Source organism: Rhinolophus ferrumequinum, chromosome 12 (genome assembly GCF_004115265.2).
Source record: "Rhinolophus ferrumequinum isolate MPI-CBG mRhiFer1 chromosome 12, mRhiFer1_v1.p, whole genome shotgun sequence".
Classification (NCBI taxonomy): Eukaryota; Metazoa; Chordata; class Mammalia; order Chiroptera; family Rhinolophidae; genus Rhinolophus; species Rhinolophus ferrumequinum.
In genome coordinates this window covers 41381410-41400811 of record NC_046295.1, presented here as the reverse complement: position 1 = coordinate 41400811, position 19402 = coordinate 41381410, and the positions used below count along the sequence as shown (strand labels likewise).

Sequence of the window (19402 nt, the reverse complement as noted above, 5' to 3'; positions counted from 1 at the left end):
GTATGAGCACAGACAGAGACCATTTCCATCATGACAGAAAGTTCTATGGACATTGAGACTGTTTTGCCCATGTATTTAACAATTAGATTAAAACCTCAAATCCTGAGCTCTATACAGCAAGAAGGGTTGGAGCCGGGGTGTTCAGCCCCACACCAGCCCAGTCTGTCCTCCACCAACCCCAGTGGAGCTGCTGATTCTTGCCTTTTCTTCTTCCCGAACAATATTTAGGGGTGGAAATTGAGGGTGGTTTAATTAGAAAGTAAAAACCTGAGGTTTGCTGGCTTTGCAGGTCAGCACGCAGTTCTTAGAGGTAACTTCTTCCCCAGATTCTGCTTAATCTCACTGAATGGAAGTCAGGCTCTCCTGAATTTTTAGTGTGAGCCACTGGCGAATTCTAGGCCAGAAGCCAGTTTGTCTCCGTAACTCCAGTGGGTGAAGTGGGTAAAGGGCATATGTGCAATGTTCCTTGTACTATTCTCACTCTTGCATTTTTTCTGTAGGTTTGAAAATTTTCCAAACACAAAGTAAAACATTAAAAAGAAAGACACCAATATCTACTGGGCACCAGGCATTGTGAAAGGTAGTTTCCCAGATGGAGGGAAAGACAAAACCCGCCTCAGAGGAAAGTGACTCACTGAGAAGGAGGCTGTGCCTCTGGCAGGTGAGACACTGGTCCTCGGAGGGTCCTGAGCAGCGGAAGCACTTAGCGTGACAGGGCTTGCATCCCACAGCCCCCTCCTCCCAGTACTCGGAGGGGGCGCATTCTTTGTGAGGCACACACTTCCCGTGGTTGTTCACTCTCAGGCCTTCCTGACAGGTCGTGCAGGTCCCAGAGGATGAGCAGGACTGGCAGGACTTGTGGCAATCTGTGGGTGGGTGGGAGCAGCAGGAAGAGAGTGAGAGAGGGCCAGGTCGCCCAGTTCCCCTGGAAGGAGTATTCACATTCCTTCCTCTTTTCTTCTCGAGATTTCTAGGGCTCTGTGCCAAGGGTGTGGAGCTAGGAGTTGGGTACAGCTCTTGGACTCTGGGTAGAGCATTCTTGTTGCAAATTGAGAAAAAATTCTCTGTAATAATTAGACATCCCATTCCTGCAGCAGCCACCTCAGAAACTTTAGTAAGACTTACTGTAATTACCCAAACTGCAACAAAATGATAATAAGCAATTCTGCAGCATCACGGGCAGACACTCGTTTGTGGCCCGACTTTCACCACAATAACTCCTCTATTTTGCGGTCCTCCGGTGACTTCCCAGAATACCTTGAACTTACCATAACATTGATATGTATTATACTTACCTATTGACAAAAAAGGCCTCTTTTATATTCATTTACAAATGCACAATGCCTATGAGAGAGCCTGGCATATAATAGGCACTCAGAAAATATTTGTTAGACAAAGAAAATAAAAGCAGTTAACCTAGGCATTTTAGCAGTGCCATTAACCTCTGACTAGAATTTTCTTTTCCCAGATCTATGTGTGGTTTGCTTCCTGCATTTATCAGTGATATGTTCCAGGCCTCCCTCTCTAATTTCATCTCCATTCTGCCCAATTTCCTGTCCCCCTTCCCTGCCTTATTTTCCTGTTGATTTATCTTCTTTAGAGTCTGCCTTCCCCAAAAGAACGTAAACTCTAAGAGGGCAGAATTCTGTCCGTATTGTCCCCAGCTGTTCCTTAGGCCTGGAAGAGCACATGGCACATAGTAGGCCCCCAGTAAGCACTCCCTGTTTGACTCGACACATAATATTACTACGGTGATTGGCATCATCTCATTCTATCTAGATCAGGAAACTGAGGCTATATGTGCTAAGTCACTTCACTGGAAAAGGGAGGGTCGGGAGTGAAACACAGGACCCTAATTAACGTTAGCTCTTGCTATTTCTGCTCCAGTGCTTTGGGAAAGGTATGGGATTCTTAGAGGTGTCTATGCTATCTCGTAGGGGATAATTCAGGGTGATCAGAATGGATCCCAAGTCCTTGTGTTTCTTAGAGGAGATCCTGTTTGGAGATTGCATGGTTCTGGATGCTTTTCTACATCCACCCAGATCTTAATGTTTAGCTCAGGTCCTTTGTTTCTTCTTTCTGGAAAAGAAGGTGGTCACCCTTTTTTTTCCTAGTGCCAGCTTCCCTCAGCCTCCCTCTGGACTGGTGGAAGGAAGATGCAATAACATTGCAGGGAGAGACCTGAAGACAGTTTCCAACAGTAGAGTTGGTCTGAATGAGCCCAGGCACCTGCATTTGTCCAAAGGTCCTTAGTTTATTCGAATGGGCAACCATGGGATGAGAACCAGGGTCCTTTCTCAATGACAAAAATAAATCTGGTAAGTTAAGTAAATGTACTCTGAGACCTGTAAAATTCTCTATATGCAAATTACTTTTATTTTTGAACACCAGAGAAAGGTCAGAAGTTGAACCCCATTTCCTGCCCTAGTACAGGTAAGATGGCACTGCAGGCCTTTGGCTGAGTCTCTAAACCTCTTGTGGGAACAGGTCCCCAGCTCCCATACATCCCATGCTGACTCCTGTCTCTTCTGCTTCGCAGGCACAGTGGCCCATCTTCAAGTCCATGTTCTTTGGGACATTGACACTAAAGAGTGCTTTACTAAAACACACAACGCGTATATCTGGATCATAAGGCTAGAGCAGAAAGCCTTCAGGAGTGAGATACATCTTCATGTCCTGCCAAAAAACATTTCTCTGAATCCGTTCTGGGACATAGGTGGCCCAAAGTTTCTCCTGCCATGTGAGTTCACCCTCGAACTCGCACTATGCTCAAGGGGCCTGCTTCTCAATCTTTTGTTTGCTTGGAGGCAACCCTGGGGGCTAAATTACCACGGGTTGCCTAGTTTGAGTGAATCCTATGACTGTAGTTAACAATGCTGTATTGTATACTGGAAAGTTGCTAAGAGAGTAGATCTTAAATGTTCTTACCAAAAAAAAAAAAAAAGTAACTATGTGAGGTGATGGATGTGTTAACTGACCTTATTGTAGTCATAATTTTTCAATATATATGTATATCAAGTCATCATGCTCTATACCTTAAACTTACACAAATGAAGTATAACATGTCAATTATGTCTCAGAAAAAAAAAATGGGGGGAGAAGGAGATAAGTCCCTTTTCCCAGAATGCTTCTCTCACTTGCTTGAGCATTCCTCTAGTAATGGGCAATTTGTTCAGTTTTTCTGTTTCCTGATAATTAGTAAGAAGAAAAGAACCCATGCCCAGAGGAAACATAAGGACACATAAATAATAGCAGATTCTTTCTCGAATGTGTAGAGGTTGATGTGCTGAGTGGGAGATGGAATAGGGGACCCACGGCAGGAGGAGCCGAGGGTGATGAGGAGGGAAGGAGGGCAGCTTTCGGAGGCAAATGATGAAGGGAGATAGAGGCACCGAGAAAATCCTCTGTGGCTCGCCATTCCTTATGCTGCTATAAACCTTTACGAGTTAAAGTTTTCGGAAAAAATCTTTCATTTTGGCTGACTTTTGAAGGCCCATTATCTGTGTTGTAAACATTCATGTGAGAATCCTTTTTGATCAGCTACTGTTGTGAGAAGTGTCAACATGATTCATTGCTGATAAAAGGTACATGATCAAAGGTAACAAATGATTCATTTAAAGAAAAACAATAAATTAGAGCAGATTGAAAATATGAGGGAAAGGGGTGGAACATCAGCTCTGGAGCTGGAACTGTGCAAACCCTGCTTTGTCTTGGCAGAAACCCATCATCCCATTAGGCTCCCTGGGATGCGGCCCTCGGCCGTGTACCCTGAATCTTTACCTTTGCAATCTTTAGTCTCTTTTTCATAGTAAGTCCCTGCTGGACACTCATTCAAACATTGTCCATCATAGAGAACCAAGGATGAGTCAGCACAGAGGTCACAGTCGTCCGCTGAGGGGCCACTGCACTCCAGACAGTCTTCATGGCAGGGAACGCACTGGTGCTCGTCTGCATAGAAGTGTTGGGGACAGGACTGATGGCAAGTATCCTCATATAGGAAGGACCCAGGCATACAGTCTGTGGGGGAGGGGAATACAGCAGGTTACCCCCAGGAGATAGGAGAAAGGCATTCACTTCTTCCACAGTGGCTAGCCCATCGCCCACTACTTTGGCTCACTTGACCTGAGTGTACACTTGCCCCACCCCCATCCCACCAGGACACATCCTCCATGTCACACAAGCCCTGCCTTGGGTTTGGAGACTACATATGGAGGCCCCATTAGATGGTGCTGGGTTTATATCCTGAAATGCTTAGAAGTGCAAAAGATTATAGTGCTGTGGCAGACAAGTGATAGCTGAGATGCTGGAGGTATTGTTCTGGAAACCCGAAAAGCATTACCAGATTTTTCAAGCTGTATTGAGCACCTCAGGCTCTATTTAATACTGAAAGCAGTTTAGGAATTCTTAGATTAATTTTTCATTCGCTGATAGGGTAGACCAATGAAATATACATGGTTAATCAGTATGAAGAATGCATTGCGTGTTTATGTTCATTCTCTTCTTTTGGAGGGAATTCTGGAAAACACTATAGGTTACCCCAAAAGAATCCTTTGGATAGGACAGCATCAGTTAAACGAATCTGTCTTATTCTGCAGAGGAAATAAGCCTTTCTTGGGAGATAATTCCAGAGAAAAACTCCTAATCAGAATGCTATTCTTAGAGTTGCTGGTAACTTGGGACAGTGCTTGGCACACCTAAATGCGCAGTACATACATGTGGAAGAAATCACGTACAATGGGCTTTTGTCTGTCTTAACTTACAGAATCCATAATGGAAAGGCTTTATCTCACCCTCACTTTCCTCAGTGACGTGCACAGAAGTATATAAGTTTCAGTAAAGGTAGGGACACTGGTTCCCCTAGTCCTGCTTGGATATCCCACCCTCCAATAGTTGGCCCCAGCCAGGTGGCTTGGCAGAGCCACACTCTCTCCCGAGATGCTCCAAGATACCTTTGCACGTTTTCTCATGGATGCACTCCTGACACATCTCTGGGCAATGCTTGCACACCCCCTCCACGGCCACGTGCCTCTCGGAGCATGTTTCCTGGCACACTCCCTGGTGCAGGACAAGGCCTCCTTCACAAGAGTGGCAGTTGGTGGCATTTCCATTACATGTTCTGCAAGGGGAGCTACAGCGTCCACATGTGCCATCTTCTGCATAGAAGCCCCTGTAGGGAGAAGAGAGATGGGCTGGAGAAGCCTTCCAAGTAGGGAAATTATTCACACCTGATGGCAAAGGAGGTAGGACTGAAAATGGAAGGAGTGCTACTATTGTGGACCAACATGAATCCATCAGATTTCCTGAGGAGGTGTGGTCAAACATCAAGTCTGGAAAAATAAAATGAAAGGGTAGATAGCATCCTTGTGAATTTGGTTTGTTTGAAAACAACTTTTGTTAATTTATATTTAATTTAGTCATCTTCTGATTTCCCTATTTTGTCCCCTAATTTTCACTTCTTTTTTTGTTAGAGCCTTATGTTTGAGTAGAAAATGTTTTTTATTCCATTTTATATGTGTTTAATGAAAAAAATTCAATTTAACAAATTCAAAACATTATTTTTAAAAGGCTCAAAAGGTTTAATTCCCTGTAAAATCGGAAGCACTTTGCTTTTGGATATTCTCAACCAACCTCTAATGGCTTTTTCAAACATACACATATAACATTTGCACACAGCATCAAACATATTTGGAGCACTGCTATTGGAGGATTTGTTTGTGTGCTTCACTTCTTCCAGGTGGAGTTCTATGTCTGTATATATAAGAAAGGCTCCGTGTGACACATTGCTTCTGGTATGGCAGTTTCTGTCAAATAAAAACATGTGGTGTGTCCTCATCCTCCTTATTCACTGGATCTGGCATCATGCAACTTCTGGCTGTTCCCCAAAGTCAAAATGACCATGAAAGGTAAATTTTTTTAATCGATTCAGGACATTGAGGCAGCGACAACAGCACAACAAAAGATACTCACGAAAGAGGACTTTCAGAACTGCTTCAGAAAATGGCAAGAATGATGGGATAAGTGTGTTCAAAGTGAGGGGTGAATATTTTGATGGGGATTAATGGCAATGTGTCTTACTGTAATAAATTTTTAAAAATTTAAACATTCACTATAATTTTTTATCACACCTTGTAAATCTGCCCAGTAATTTGTCCTCCTGTCTTTTCCTTGCATTAACAAAACTTATTTGTGGATACTTTATTTCACTGTTATTTTTATTTAAGAAGATAGATGTTTCTTTTTGGGAGAAACGGCCACCTATATTAAGCTGTTAAATTCAAAGTACTTTATATTGAAGTCTTGGCTCAGGTAAATATGTAATGTGAAAGCTGTGTCTGGAAGGTTCTGGAGCTTTGCCTATAATTTAGACACCCAGAGTGACAGTGCTTAAAGGAAGACCATTTTTCTTCTACCAGAGCTTCAAATCTGTTCATATTTGGTGACTATGAACGCAACTTATGTTTTACATTGTCTTTTGAACAATCACTATAATGATGTATCTTACTACCGAAACTTTCTTTTCATGAATATATATATATATATACTATATTTGAACAAGTAGTGGCCACTAATGCTGACTTATATATAATTCTGAATACCTGGATGCTGTTTTAGTGCAGGTTATGTTGCTGTTATAAATCTTGTTGCTGTTTTAGGATGGATCACACCCAAAAGGGCAATTTCTCAGAAATGTCAACAACTTGAAAATACGCTGTATAAAAGAAGCCAGTCAAAAAGATCATATTTTTCAGCATTCTATTTATGTGAAATATTCAAGAATAGGCACATCTATAGGGACAGAAAATAAATTAGTTTTTGCTTAGGGCTGGGGGAAATTGGGAGTAATGGCTCAAAAGGTACATACAGAGTTTTGGTTTTTGGGGGTGATGGAAGTATTTTAAAATCAATTGTGATGATCACACAACTGTATGAATATACTAAAAAGCATTGAAGTGTACACCTATATGGCTGAATTGTGTGGTGTGTGAATTATATGTCAATAAAGCTGTTATTTAAAAAAAGAAAACCCAGTTGGATGAGAAAGTGGCATTGTGCAATGACAGTACACATGTACTTCAGTGCTGGAGAGATTTGGAAATCTGGACTGTACTGTGTATTAGTTGTGTGATATTGGGCGTGCTACCCCTGTCCGCATCTGTAAAGTGGGGGAAATAATGGTGTCTGCATAAGAGGATGCATGTGAGGATTCATGGAGTGTACATTCGAAGCGCGTAGCGTAGTGCCTAGGTATCACAGACACTCAACCAGCAGCTGTTTCTAAATGGGTTCTTTTCCCTTGGAATTTCTTAGCTCTTTGCGTACTTAGGCTCTAAGAAGTACAATGGTGGTTTTTTTTTTTTTTTTTTTTTAGATAAATAAGCCATTTATTTGTGGCTAGAAAATAGAAATTGGTTGTTTATATTAATTAAATATTGGCAAGAATTGCCAAATTTGCCATTGTACTTCATTATGTATAAATTATCCTACTTAGATTATATCTTTTTTAAAATTAATTAATTAATTTTTTATTAATTTCAGGTGTACAAAACAATGTAATAGACATTTATCATTTATATCCCTCACACAGTGATAACCCCCCCAATCTACTACCCCTCTGACATTGCATGCGACCATTACATTTCCACTGTCTCTATTCCTAATACTGTACTCCACTTCTTGTAACTACATATATATGTACACATATATATACATACATATATATACGTATATGTATATATATATATATATATATATATATATATATATATATATATATAAAATTGTAGTTGGCATTCATTATTGTTCAGCTTCAGCTTCAGGTGTACAGTGCAGTGATCAGGCATCTACACCATCCCTGAGGTGGTCTCCCTAATGGGACAAGTGTCCATCAGATACCCTACAAAATCTTTACAACATTATTGATTATATTCCCCCAATTGACTTCCGTATCCCCGTGGCCATCTTGTGGTTACCGATTGTGCTTTCTAATCCCCTCCCCTTCTCCCTTGTCTCCACCCCCCCTCCTAGAGAACATTATGCTAAGTGAAATAAGTCAGACAGAGAAAGACAAATACCATATGATCTCACTTATATGTGGAATCTAAAGAAAAGAATAAATGAATGAACTAATCAGAAACAGTCTCAGAGACATCGAGGAAAAACTGAGGATTACAATGGTGATCGATGTAAACCTCCCCTACTGTGTTGTCGGCCTTTTGCAGGCTCAGACCTCCTTCAGTTGATCTCAGTGTAGCTTCCAATATCAATTCTCACACCCAGTAGATGCTGAATATATGTCTATAGAACTGAATTGAATATGTGAAGGGAAGACTGAGGAAATTGTCTTTCCTCTTACAAAGAGATAAACTAGGAGAAACGTGCCCTTTCCCATCTCCAATAGTTACAGCGTGAGGTGGTGATGTGTGGAGATGGGGCAGATAATGTGCGTCAGGGGAGGAAAAGCTAAGGAAGATACAAGAGCAAAATGGAAAGATTGTGCGTTTTTAAGGACGTGAAAGGAGCCAATACTGGATTTCTAAATGCTTTGTTAGGTACGATAATAAACCCTGAATTGTCTCAGTTATTCTACTTGGCATTTTTGTTGCTTGTCACTGGAAAGTTGCCTGATATATCCCCACTTCCCATTTGATATCCCCACTTCCCTTTCAGTAAATCCTGGAGGTGGGAATAGTGATAGGAAGAGTGAAGGAATTATAAACCAGGGGACTAAGGAAGCCATGAAAAAATCCATAAATAATTAACCGGGTATTTATTTATTATCTGTGATTCATATCTCATCTACTTTCAACAGTTAGAAGAGGTTCACATGTTCCACGCCTATCACAGTCTTACTTCTGTGATGGAAAAAAGACAATTACTTAATCATAAATACAAGGTAGAAAAAGAACATGTTTTCACAAAAGTAAAAATATATCCATATAATCACAAGAGAGGTGTGCATCTGGCGTGATGTAAGTTTTGGCTGCCGTGGCGCACCGTGATAGTAGACAGTCAAGAAGGGGTACTTATGTAGGCACGGGAACCAGGGAAGAGAAGAGTACTTTGGTGAATGAGAAGGAATTGTCCCTAAAGTACTGCAGGAGAATGAACATGAGCTGGAAGTCAAAGGAAGAGGGAAACTTACTCAGGGCACTTGGTGTAGCACCTGCCTTCGTGGAGGAAGAGAGGGTATTCTGCCTGAGTCTGGCACTTTTCGCAAAGATTGGCTCCTGAGCAAGAGGCACAATCCTCTGTACAGTTCTCACAGCTGCCACTCCTCACTGAGGGCCACATGCCTTGGGGACAGGCAGAGACGCAGGCCTGAGCCAACAGATATGAGCCTAGAAAACCAGGGAAGAAGGCAGGTCAGGCGGTCATTGTGGGTCTGCTCAAACAGCCCACACATGCATGCTGAGAACCGACGCTCGCAACAGCTTTTTCAACTGCTCCAAAGACCCAACAATCTGAAAGACTTATTTAGGTATACCAAAATGTATCAGTGATGTTGTGTCTTGCAGGATGAGTTAAATCTCTAGAAAGGAAATTCACAACAGGAGACTTTTGCCCTGTTTGTTTTTCGTTTTGTTTTGCTTTGTTTTGCTTTGCTTCCTACTGAGACTGGGTCACTCTGGGGCTTCGCTTTGCCCAGCGGATCAGGCTCTTACCACCTTGTCTTCCTGGGATAAGGCAGTTACACAGGCACAGCGTGATGGGATCAATTCTGTTCCCCAAAGCCTATCTTGTTAGGACACTAACATAGTAGCAAGTCTTCCACCCAATGGAGGATCTGTCTATTTATTTTTAATTGAAAAAAATCAGATAACATCATTATTAAAGAAAACAATTTTAAAATCCCACTCAACTGCAAAATTCCAAGAAAATTCCTTCAATTTTTGTGTGTAAACATCTATATTTTGAAAGCGCAGGATCATGGTACACCTATTATTTTAAATTCTGTTATTTTTGCATCCCATCTCACTGTTAACATTGCATATTCCAACATAATGATCACCTGAATGGGAGCATAGCATTCTTTTTTTTTTTTTATTTCTAGTTTTAATTATTTATTTATTTATTTATTTATTTATTTATTTATTTATTTTATACTTTAATTTTATTTTTTTAATTTATTGGGGTGACAATTGTTAGTAAAATTACATAGATTTCAGGTGTGCAATTCTGTATCACATCATCCATAAATCACACTGTGTGTTCACCACCCAGAGTCAGCTCCCCTTCCATCACCATACATTTGATCCCCCTCACCCTCATCCCCCACCCCCCAACCCCCTTACCCTCTGGTAACCACCAAATTACGTTCCCCAGATTAATTTTCAAACCCGTGGCCATCCTGTGGTCACCGACTGCCCTCCAATCCCCTCACCCTCCCCCCCACACCCCACCCCTCCCGCCCATCTAGCAACCCTCAGTTTTTCCTCTTTGTCTCCAAAACTAACATTCTTAATTCTTAATGTTAATGCACCATGTGAATAAAATATCCCCCTAATTCAGGAAGTTGTTATTTCTGATGTTTTGTTTTTACAGACAATGAAGCAATTAATTTAAGTTGTTATGTTGTTGCCTTTTTTTTTTTTTTTTTGCTCCCAGAAATGTATTAGAAATGAAGAAAGAAATAACAGGTAGACTATTTATTCCCACTTAGATTCTGTAAATACTCTTGTTTTCGGTTAATGCACTTGAAAAGAGCAGTGTAACCTCTAGAAATGTCAAGTACCCAGAAACCCTAACAAATTCTGTAGCCAAAGCCATCACTAACGTCATCATGCTTTTGGATAGGAAGCATTTCTTTTTTTTGTTTTGGTCTCTTGAAAGCCAGCTTGTATTACAGGTCAGGGTTTGGGTCCCTGTATTTCTCCAGTGTAGCCACTGTGAGAGGAACACATGAGGGGACTAGATCGTGTCCTGCAAACCCCTTACCTAAAGATGATAATATACATGAGTTACAATGAATTGGCTTGGCCACTGCCACCTCCTGTCACACTAACCTTTCGGACATGAAGAACACAGGGTTGCAGATCCATTGCAGGTTTTACAAGAAGAATGACAAGGCTGGTATTCTCTTAAAATGTCTGTGTAGGGAAAGAAACAAGAAGTCAGATTCCTTTGAGCAGGCTCATAGCATTACAGTGTTGGAGAAGATCTCACGGATAATCTTGTCTCCCTTCCTGCCCCAAATAGAATCCCTTCAATTTTATATTACCTACATGTGGACACCCGCCCATTGCCTATTATGTGGATTTCATTCATTCATTTTTTTTCTCTTACTCCTTCATTGACAACTGATAATCAAGACTTTCTCAGCAAAATTCCAGAGACAGGATAGCCTTAAACAGTAAGCAGATATTTAAGCTAACAAACGTTACTTCTTTCATATATTAAAAATATGTGGAGCGAGTGTTTGTGTACTTGTGTGTGTGCATGCATGAGAGAATTTTCAACTCAAAAGTAATCATTTATTTCCCCAAGATTCTTAGATGACCACTTCTCTTCACTCCAAGATGATAATAACTGAGACGTTATTGTGTCTTTCATGGAGAAACATTTTGTTTTTATTTTTGTTTTCTTCATTCTTTGAAACCAGATCTCATAATTGGTCAATGTTTGGGTCTCTGTATTCTTTAGAGTACCCATGGTGGAATGCAGCCTAAATTTATCTCATCTTAAATTTGTCCCAAATTATTGTTAAAAATCACCAAAATGGAGCCACTCATGAGCGTTCTGGTTGGTCACGTGATAAGCAGGCCATCCCAGGTTAATATTAACCTGGGAAACATTAGAGCTGTTCCCCCTCTCTCTTTCCCTCTAAGAACATTCAATGAGCAGGCTTTTCCAGGAAGTCAGCAACTCCACGGGAAAGTTTCAGAGACATACATAACAGCCTCAAAGACATCACCCAATCAATATACATCAAGATCGTGACTAAATTTCCGTAATTGCTTAGAAATGAGCAGACTGACACAGGGGAAAATTAGAAAAAGAAGTTCTAGCTCAGAATATGTGATACGAATGACCCTGAGCCTCAGTCAGTTGTTCTTGTTGGTACCTTACCATCCCCCCTCACATCGTCCCTCCTTCCCTCTTTTCTTCCTTCCCTCCCTCCTTCCCTCCTTTCCTTTCCTCCTTCCCTCTCCTGCCTTACAAGTCCTTTCTTCTATTCCCGAGAGTCAGTCTGGTAGAGTTGGCTCTCTAGGCACACCTGCCTTCAGATCCCAGCTGTGCTGCTTATGGGTAGGGTAACCATGGTTACAGTAATTAAATCTCAGAGTCCTACTTTTCCATGTCTCTAAAATGAGAGAAAATGATTCTTCCCTCCTAGGACTGTTGTGAAGACTAAATGAGGTACTGTGTGTAAAGTGTGCACACACAGCTCAGTAAATGGCATTTCGGAACTTCTGCTTTCTTCTCTCTCCCAAGCCCCTCGTTTGTTTCCATTCCACCACATTTCTCAGGCTTCTGTTTTATTTCCCTCTCTCTTTCCTCTGTTCTATACCTGGAGTGGCACCGGGAGGCTTGGCTTGGTTTCTATGATGGCACTCATGGTTAATGAGCTGGTGAGCCTTGTTAAGGAGAAAACTAGATTCAAAGGTAGGTATGGATATAGATACAGAGATATAAATGATTGTCCATCCTGTCATGCTGAGTGGCAGTCTTTTTTCCTAGTTTGGAGAGAAAACTTTGCCCTGGTTTTCCAGACTGACTGACTGACTGATGTATTTACTCTCCATGGAGGATCTGTAAAGAGCTAAATTAGCCCTGGGCAGAGCTATGCTAGTCACAGTATTTTCACAAAAGAGGTCCGAGAGACTCTCAACACAACTGAGTCTTTTCACAAAGGCTTTTTTTTTTAACCCGATGATATCATTTAACCCAAAAAAAAGGGCAACAGAGAGATGAGCAACATTTCTGTTGTTAACATCAGTTCTCACTAATCAATAGGAAAATTCAAATCAAAACCACAACGTGATATCACGTCATGCCTGTTAGAATGGCTGTTATCAGAAAGACAAGAGAGAGCAAGTGTTGGTGAGGATGTGGAGAAAAGGGAACCCTCGTGCACTGTTGGTGGGATTGCAAATTTGTGCAGCCACTATGGAAAACAGTATGGAGGTTCCTCAAAAAGTTAAAAAATAGAGCTACCATATGACCCAGCAATCCCACTTCTGGGTATGTAAGTAAAGGAAATTAAATCACTACCTAAAAGAGATATGCACACAGTGTTCATTGCAGCATTATTTACAGTAGCTAAGACATGGGAACAACCTAGGTGTCCATTGATAGATGAATGGATAAAAAAGATGTGGCATATATGGGCAATGGACTATTATTCAGCCATAAAAAGAAGGAAATCCTGTCACTTGCAACAACATGGATGAACATTGAGGGCATTATGCTAAGAAAAACACAGAGAAAGACAGATTCCACATATATGTGGAATCTAAAAGAAAAACCAAACTCATAGAAACAGTTGCCAGGGCTGCTCGTGGGTAGGGTGGAGGGAAGGATGAAGGTGGTCAAAGGGTACAAACTACCAACTATAAGATGAATAAATTCTGCAGATATAATGTACAGCCTGGTGACTATAGTTAACAGTACTATATTGTATAATTGAAAGTTGCTAAGAGAGTAGATCTTAAAAGTTCTTACCACAAAAAAATAACTATGGACGTGATGGATATGTTAACTAACCTTACTGTAGTGATCATTTTGCATTGTATGCATGTATCAAATTATCATCTTATACACATTTAACCTACACAATGTCATGTGTCAGTTATATCTCAATGAAGATGAGAAAAAAGATACTTAATGGCTGAGAGGAATTATTCAAAAAATAATAACAAAATAATATTCAGCAGACATCGAGCTCCTTGAAAATCTTTAATATATGTCCAGGCAGTGGGTTGATTTTCTTTTGGTTTTATTATTTTTAAATTCAAATGTTGTAGTCACAAAGATATGAGCTTTCATTAATGTTTTCATATTTGTATAAAATATGATGCATATATCTACACATTCACATGTATTTATAATTACATATATCTCACATTTTGGCAATTGGAGATTTTACTGCGCTACACTTGGTGTAAAATTTTTTGTAATGCCCCCATATTTCCACTAGAGGGTGCTCTGCACACACAGTTGACAGCAATTAAGCATGGGCAATGAATAGACCCACTGCGAGGGCTCTTTATCATAAAAGATTATTAATGACTGTCTCAACAAGGAAATTTTGACTTTGATCACAGTTTTTCTTTTTCTCCACTCTATAAATTCTATACTGGACATGATCTCAAAAACAAAAATCACCTTGACCAAGGAAATGTAGTGTCTGTCCTTCAAAAATAATTATAGCTCTATCTTATAAAACGGGTTCTTTTTTATTAAACAAGTAATACTCACATGGTTCAGATGTAGAAAAGGCATATACTGTGAAGTCTCCCTCCTAATCCCTTCTTCACTCTTCTTATACAAACTGTATCTATTCACACTGTTTATCACATTGACTTTGTTGTTGTTGTTGATAACAGTATATTTAGAAGACCTCCCGTTCTTGTTTATGGCTCCATAGTGTGCCATGGCATAGATGTATCATACTTCATTTTTCTAGTCTCCTATTGATAATCATTTAGTTTTTTTCTAATCTTTGCTATTTCAAATAATGCTGCAGTGACTAAGGAAGTAAAAGGTGCTTTTTCAGGCTATTAAAGAGCTGCAAGGACAGAGGCTTTTCTTGACAGCCTCCCTCTCCCCGGCATAACCACTTAGCACATCAGAAACATCTTTAAATGTTCTAGAAGTCTCCACTCCTGAATTTCTTCCCAGTCTTTCCTTTTTGAGCACGCACTTATATTTTACGCTGTGGCACCCTCCTCTCTCTGTTTCTCTCTTATGACTTCTTCATCCCATTTGTTCCTCACCACCCAGCTTCTTGGGTTGGTTTCTACATCACAGAGACTCTCTTAATTTATTGTGATTATCTTCTCCTCCCTATTTCCCTGTTACCTCTTTTGATTTGAAACTTCCACCTTCGTCGCTCCTGCAGCACGCTCTTCACCAAAGATGGGCTTGAAGTGGGCACAGGCTCTTTTTTATTAGAAAAAATAAAGTTTTATTTTTTTTTAATGCAAAAGGATAAAGGAGATAAAGTTTGCCTATAATCTTACCACCCAGAAATGTCTGCTCTGCATATTTTGGCACATAGGTTTCCTATCTGTCTATTGAATGTGTGAGTATCATTACATATGTATATATGTGTGTAATCACTTACATCTTCTGCATGTATAATACCTACATTTTGCACTTAATATGAATCTTATAGGATTTTCTCTTGCCACTGAAATTCCTTGTAAACATTATTTTGAATGGTTTGTGTATTTATTTGCATGAACCATAATTCACTTGATTTCATTTTTCTTTGTTAGTATAAATAAGCTGCCATCAACATCTGTGCGAGTGTATATTCCTGGTTAAGTCAGGACTCTGCCTGGCTATCAGGCATCCCAACTGACCAATATTTGCTGCCTTCTTTCTGGGACTACTTTTCCCAGACTTGTATGCTCTCTAGGTCCCCCAAATTGCTTCTTTCATGAGCTAGGGAAGTGAATGTGTTTTGAAAGTGAACGCGTGTTTCATGCGTTAAAACTAGATCAGGTTAAAGAGTTAGGGAACAGATTAACTTTTATCATCATTACGTGCCTGGAGCTTTATAAGTGTCCTCTCATTTAATTTTCAAAATGCCCCAGTGTGAAGTCGTTTCATGCTCTCATTTTATAGATGAGGAAACTGAGGCTCAGAGAAGATTAGTGACTTGTTCAGGGTCACATACTGTGTTTCCCTGAAACTAAGTCCCAGCTGGACCATCAGCTCTAATGCAGATTTTGGAGCAAAAATTAATATAAGACCGGGTCTTATTTTATTATACTATAAGACCCGGTATAATATAATGTAATATAATATAATACCAGGTCTTATATTAATTTTTGCTCCAAAAGACGCATTAGAGCTGACTGTCCTGCTAGGTCTTATTTTTGGGGAAACACGGTAGCTAGTAAAGAACAGAGCCAGGACTTGATTCAGATATGCGTAACTCTAACGTCTACATCCACTAGAGAGATATTTTAGTAATTAATTTGGATTGTAAAATCATTTGGTAGAGGCCAAAGCAGTGGGATACTAGTAAAATGGTTCTTTGGAAAACAAAACAAAACAAAAAACTTGATTTTTTTTTCATGTTTGCCAATTTCTGTGGTATAAATACTTCCAACATAGCTGATTTCAAGCTGCCAATGATTTTACAATCCACTTATAAAATTCCTGGATATTTAACAATCAGTGAAAGTGGATACACTTGGCTTCTTTATACCACTAGACTAAAGATTTAATTACTTACCCAGACACGTATGTTTTCTGCACTCTGAGTTCTGATTGGTTAATTAAGTAAACATGATGTCCTCATTTGTGAGTGAGGCAACTGTATACATGTAAAAGTCCTTCAAACAATCAGATTTTCATGGCATCTTTTAAAGTTCTCTAACGTTCAGTTCTATTAGGGCAACATGTCTCCTACTCTTGAGACTTTTTTTCACGCGTGAGTGGCTTTCAGTGTTTGTGACTGACTCTGGATTGGTAGTCTTTCTCAGAGCATAGGAATTAAGATCAAAAGACGGTGTAAGTGATAAATGATTAGGACGTAGTCAAAGATAGAAAGTTGATTCACTATGTCTATGCTTTGTAAGTCAGACTACCTTCAGAATATGTAATTAGAGCCCACTACAAACATGGTTTTAATCAAAGATGGGACTAGGTGGGTAGGGGAAATGTGCAGGAATTATTCCTAGGACTTTCCAATACTACCAGGAGGAAAACCACTTAAGAAAATCCAAATGATTTAACAGTAATGGAGTAAACTGTTGCCATTGCCAACAATGGTTTCAGGAAACCAGCTGAAGCCATGATCTTCTTTCAAAGCCCGTGGCCTGCCACACCTGAACATTTCTACCAGTGGTGGCTCGGTATGATCGCTGAGTCACTGCTGAAGCCATTAGCAGCCTGCTTAATATTGGTTCTGTGACTGCCACATAGCAACACTGGACTAAGTAATCTTTACAATATATTAGAATCGGGGACAAGGGACCTGGGGATAATCTATACTTCTGTGCAGTGGCTTTCTGGTGGAGTGAAGAACAATGAGTTGAGCAGCCATCTTTGGAGATTACTTAGTCTTGGCTGGAGGATTTGCCAGGCATGGTCTGATGTGTAGGAAAATCTCCATCCTTGGGCTAAGATAGGAGGTATTTCCGCTCTGTTGATAGTTGATGAAGAATGATGGCTCTGTCATCATTGTCACTCTCATTGTGAATAGCCACCTTATTCAAAGAGCTGTTCAGGGAACTCTAGTTGGATTTTTATTTCCAGGGGATTTCCCTAGTACATGCTGACATAGACAATGGGGGCAAAAATAAGATGCAAAAATGAATCTTATTGTTTCCACTGGGGAGTAGTGTGTGTGAAGGAGTGGACGGAAGTTTGTCTCATCTTACCTTTCCTACCTGGATCTGCATCTGTGTTTAAAACACCACCACCACCTTGTAGGTATCACCTATGCAGCTACATTCTCTCATAAACATTCTGTAATCGGTCTGGGTTCCCTCAAAGTTGACCGAGGTGACTGCAATCTGCTTTCCATCATCTGAAAGGTGTGGTTAATTAGTACTTTTCTCTGGAACCCGCCACTCTCCTGTTACACCCTCGACTGTGTGTGTGTGAGTGTGTGTGTGTGTGTGTGTGTGTGTTTAAGGAAAAGGTCAGGAGAAAGATGTAGGCCTTGGCTCAAATACTCCCAGGACTTTATGGACTGCATTTCCATTTACTATCCACTTCAGTGGTGCCTAACCTATGCTGAGGAAGCTGAGTCTTACCTTGTTCAATGAAGGAACAGTTTTTTCTCACTGTTAATAGTCTGTATGTCTTATTTCCTAGATCATAGAAGTGGAAAAGTGTAGCCATGTCATTGGCTTTATTGCTTTTGTCCAGCCATGAGAAACATTCTCATCTGCTTCGCGCATCCCTTCTTAGTGCTAAATCCCCAAATGGACTAATTCCTTCCTCTCTTCACAAACATTACATTTTGACAGTAGAAAATACAGAGGAGTGTGTGTGGTGCTTCGACAAAGGGGAGCAATCAAGGCCTGGTTTCTGCTTGCAAAGTGCGTAGTCCAGTTGAAAGGGACGTGTAATCATTTGGGGGATCAAGTCTGCTTTGCCACTTGGCTCCCTGGACTTTTTTCATCATCTGGATACCAGATAAAATACAGATGTTCTGAGCTAGGAACACAGCACCAGACTATTTTCCCCTTGGCCTGCACTGCCTCTTAAATGCTTGAATGGCATACAAACTTGTTTTCAGCATTTTGGTTCAGCTATAATTCACGGGAAATATCCCAGTCTGGATTGAATGATTTTCTTCCCAGCTCTGTCTCTGAAATCAGCCTGTGTTCTCTGTGGCCTTTGGCTGCTGGGTTTGCCATGGTCTCTGAGATGCTTTTCCTTTAAGTCACATATGCAGTGCTGTTGTAGTAGTCAGCAGCCACAAACGTCTCTCCTCTGAAACCCAGCAGGAGCCTTTTCTCCTATCCCAGATCTCTCACTCTCACGAGCCCTTAGAAGACCTGTCCCAAGCAGACCGCCTTTCAGCTGCTGTTGTTTCTGTACTGAAATAACCTTTTAAACAAATCCTAGCCTTGAAATCAAGCAGAGAGCATCTCTTGTTTTCGTGAGGGTCTCTGCATAGAATGTGAGTCAGATTTTTCCAGCAGGAAGAGGATTTTGTTTTTCAACCACCTCAGACATGGAGAGGCCACTGAAGTTTATAATTGCTTTACAAGGAAGCCTGTGACTGTGGCTCTAGGGTGAGGAGGCCTGTTCTGAAGACTCAGGTGGCAATGCATATATGCAGGCCTTTACTGTTAGATTCCAAGTTTCCTCCATCTTGCCCCTTCTCAGGACCCCCGCTTTCCCATTTGCAACTGGAGAGGGCAAGTTTTAGAAGGCAAGCTTGAATGATGGCAATTTCTAATAAGCCAGCCAGACAGATAAGTTGTTTTAGCTTAAGTTCCAACACTTTAGAGTTTTTCCTTGCCTAACTGAAAAACTTACTCTACTGGCTGTTTTCCTTTATTTCAGAATAGCTTCTATAACATTCGTGTATCTTTCTTTGGTAAAGAGATGCACGAATGTGATAGAAGCTATTCTGAAGTCTTCAAGAAAATGGTAGTTTAGCCATTTCTCTGGAGGTCTGTTCCATCTTAGTAGAAACCCAAATGGCCAGACCAATTGTAAATTGCCCTTTGGGTTTTCCCTCCTTGCCAAATGCCAGTTACAGCCT

General features: G+C 40.5%; 1 protein-coding gene and 1 long non-coding RNA gene across 3 annotated transcripts in view; one reads left to right on the top strand and one right to left on the bottom strand.

Annotated features, from left to right (window-relative positions):
• PCSK5 (proprotein convertase subtilisin/kexin type 5) overlaps positions 1-19402 on the bottom strand; it is a 400588-nt gene that overhangs the window by 20574 nt on the left and 360612 nt on the right. Inside the window, exons 28-33 of one of the 2 annotated variants that reach the window (XM_033123075.1) lie at positions 15022-15102; positions 11004-11087; positions 9143-9338; positions 4950-5167; positions 3781-4017; positions 636-866 (exon numbers count right to left, since the gene is read on the bottom strand). In XM_033123075.1, coding sequence (XP_032978966.1) covers positions 636-866; positions 3781-4017; positions 4950-5167; positions 9143-9338; positions 11004-11087; positions 15022-15102 — 1047 coding nt within the window. The remainder of the gene's footprint in view (positions 1-635; positions 867-3780; positions 4018-4949; positions 5168-9142; positions 9339-11003; positions 11088-15021; positions 15103-19402) is intronic. The other variant, XM_033123076.1, reaches the window with a different exon arrangement.
• LOC117031985 (uncharacterized) overlaps positions 1-19402 on the top strand; it is a 51167-nt gene that overhangs the window by 6992 nt on the left and 24773 nt on the right. The window lies entirely within an intron of this gene.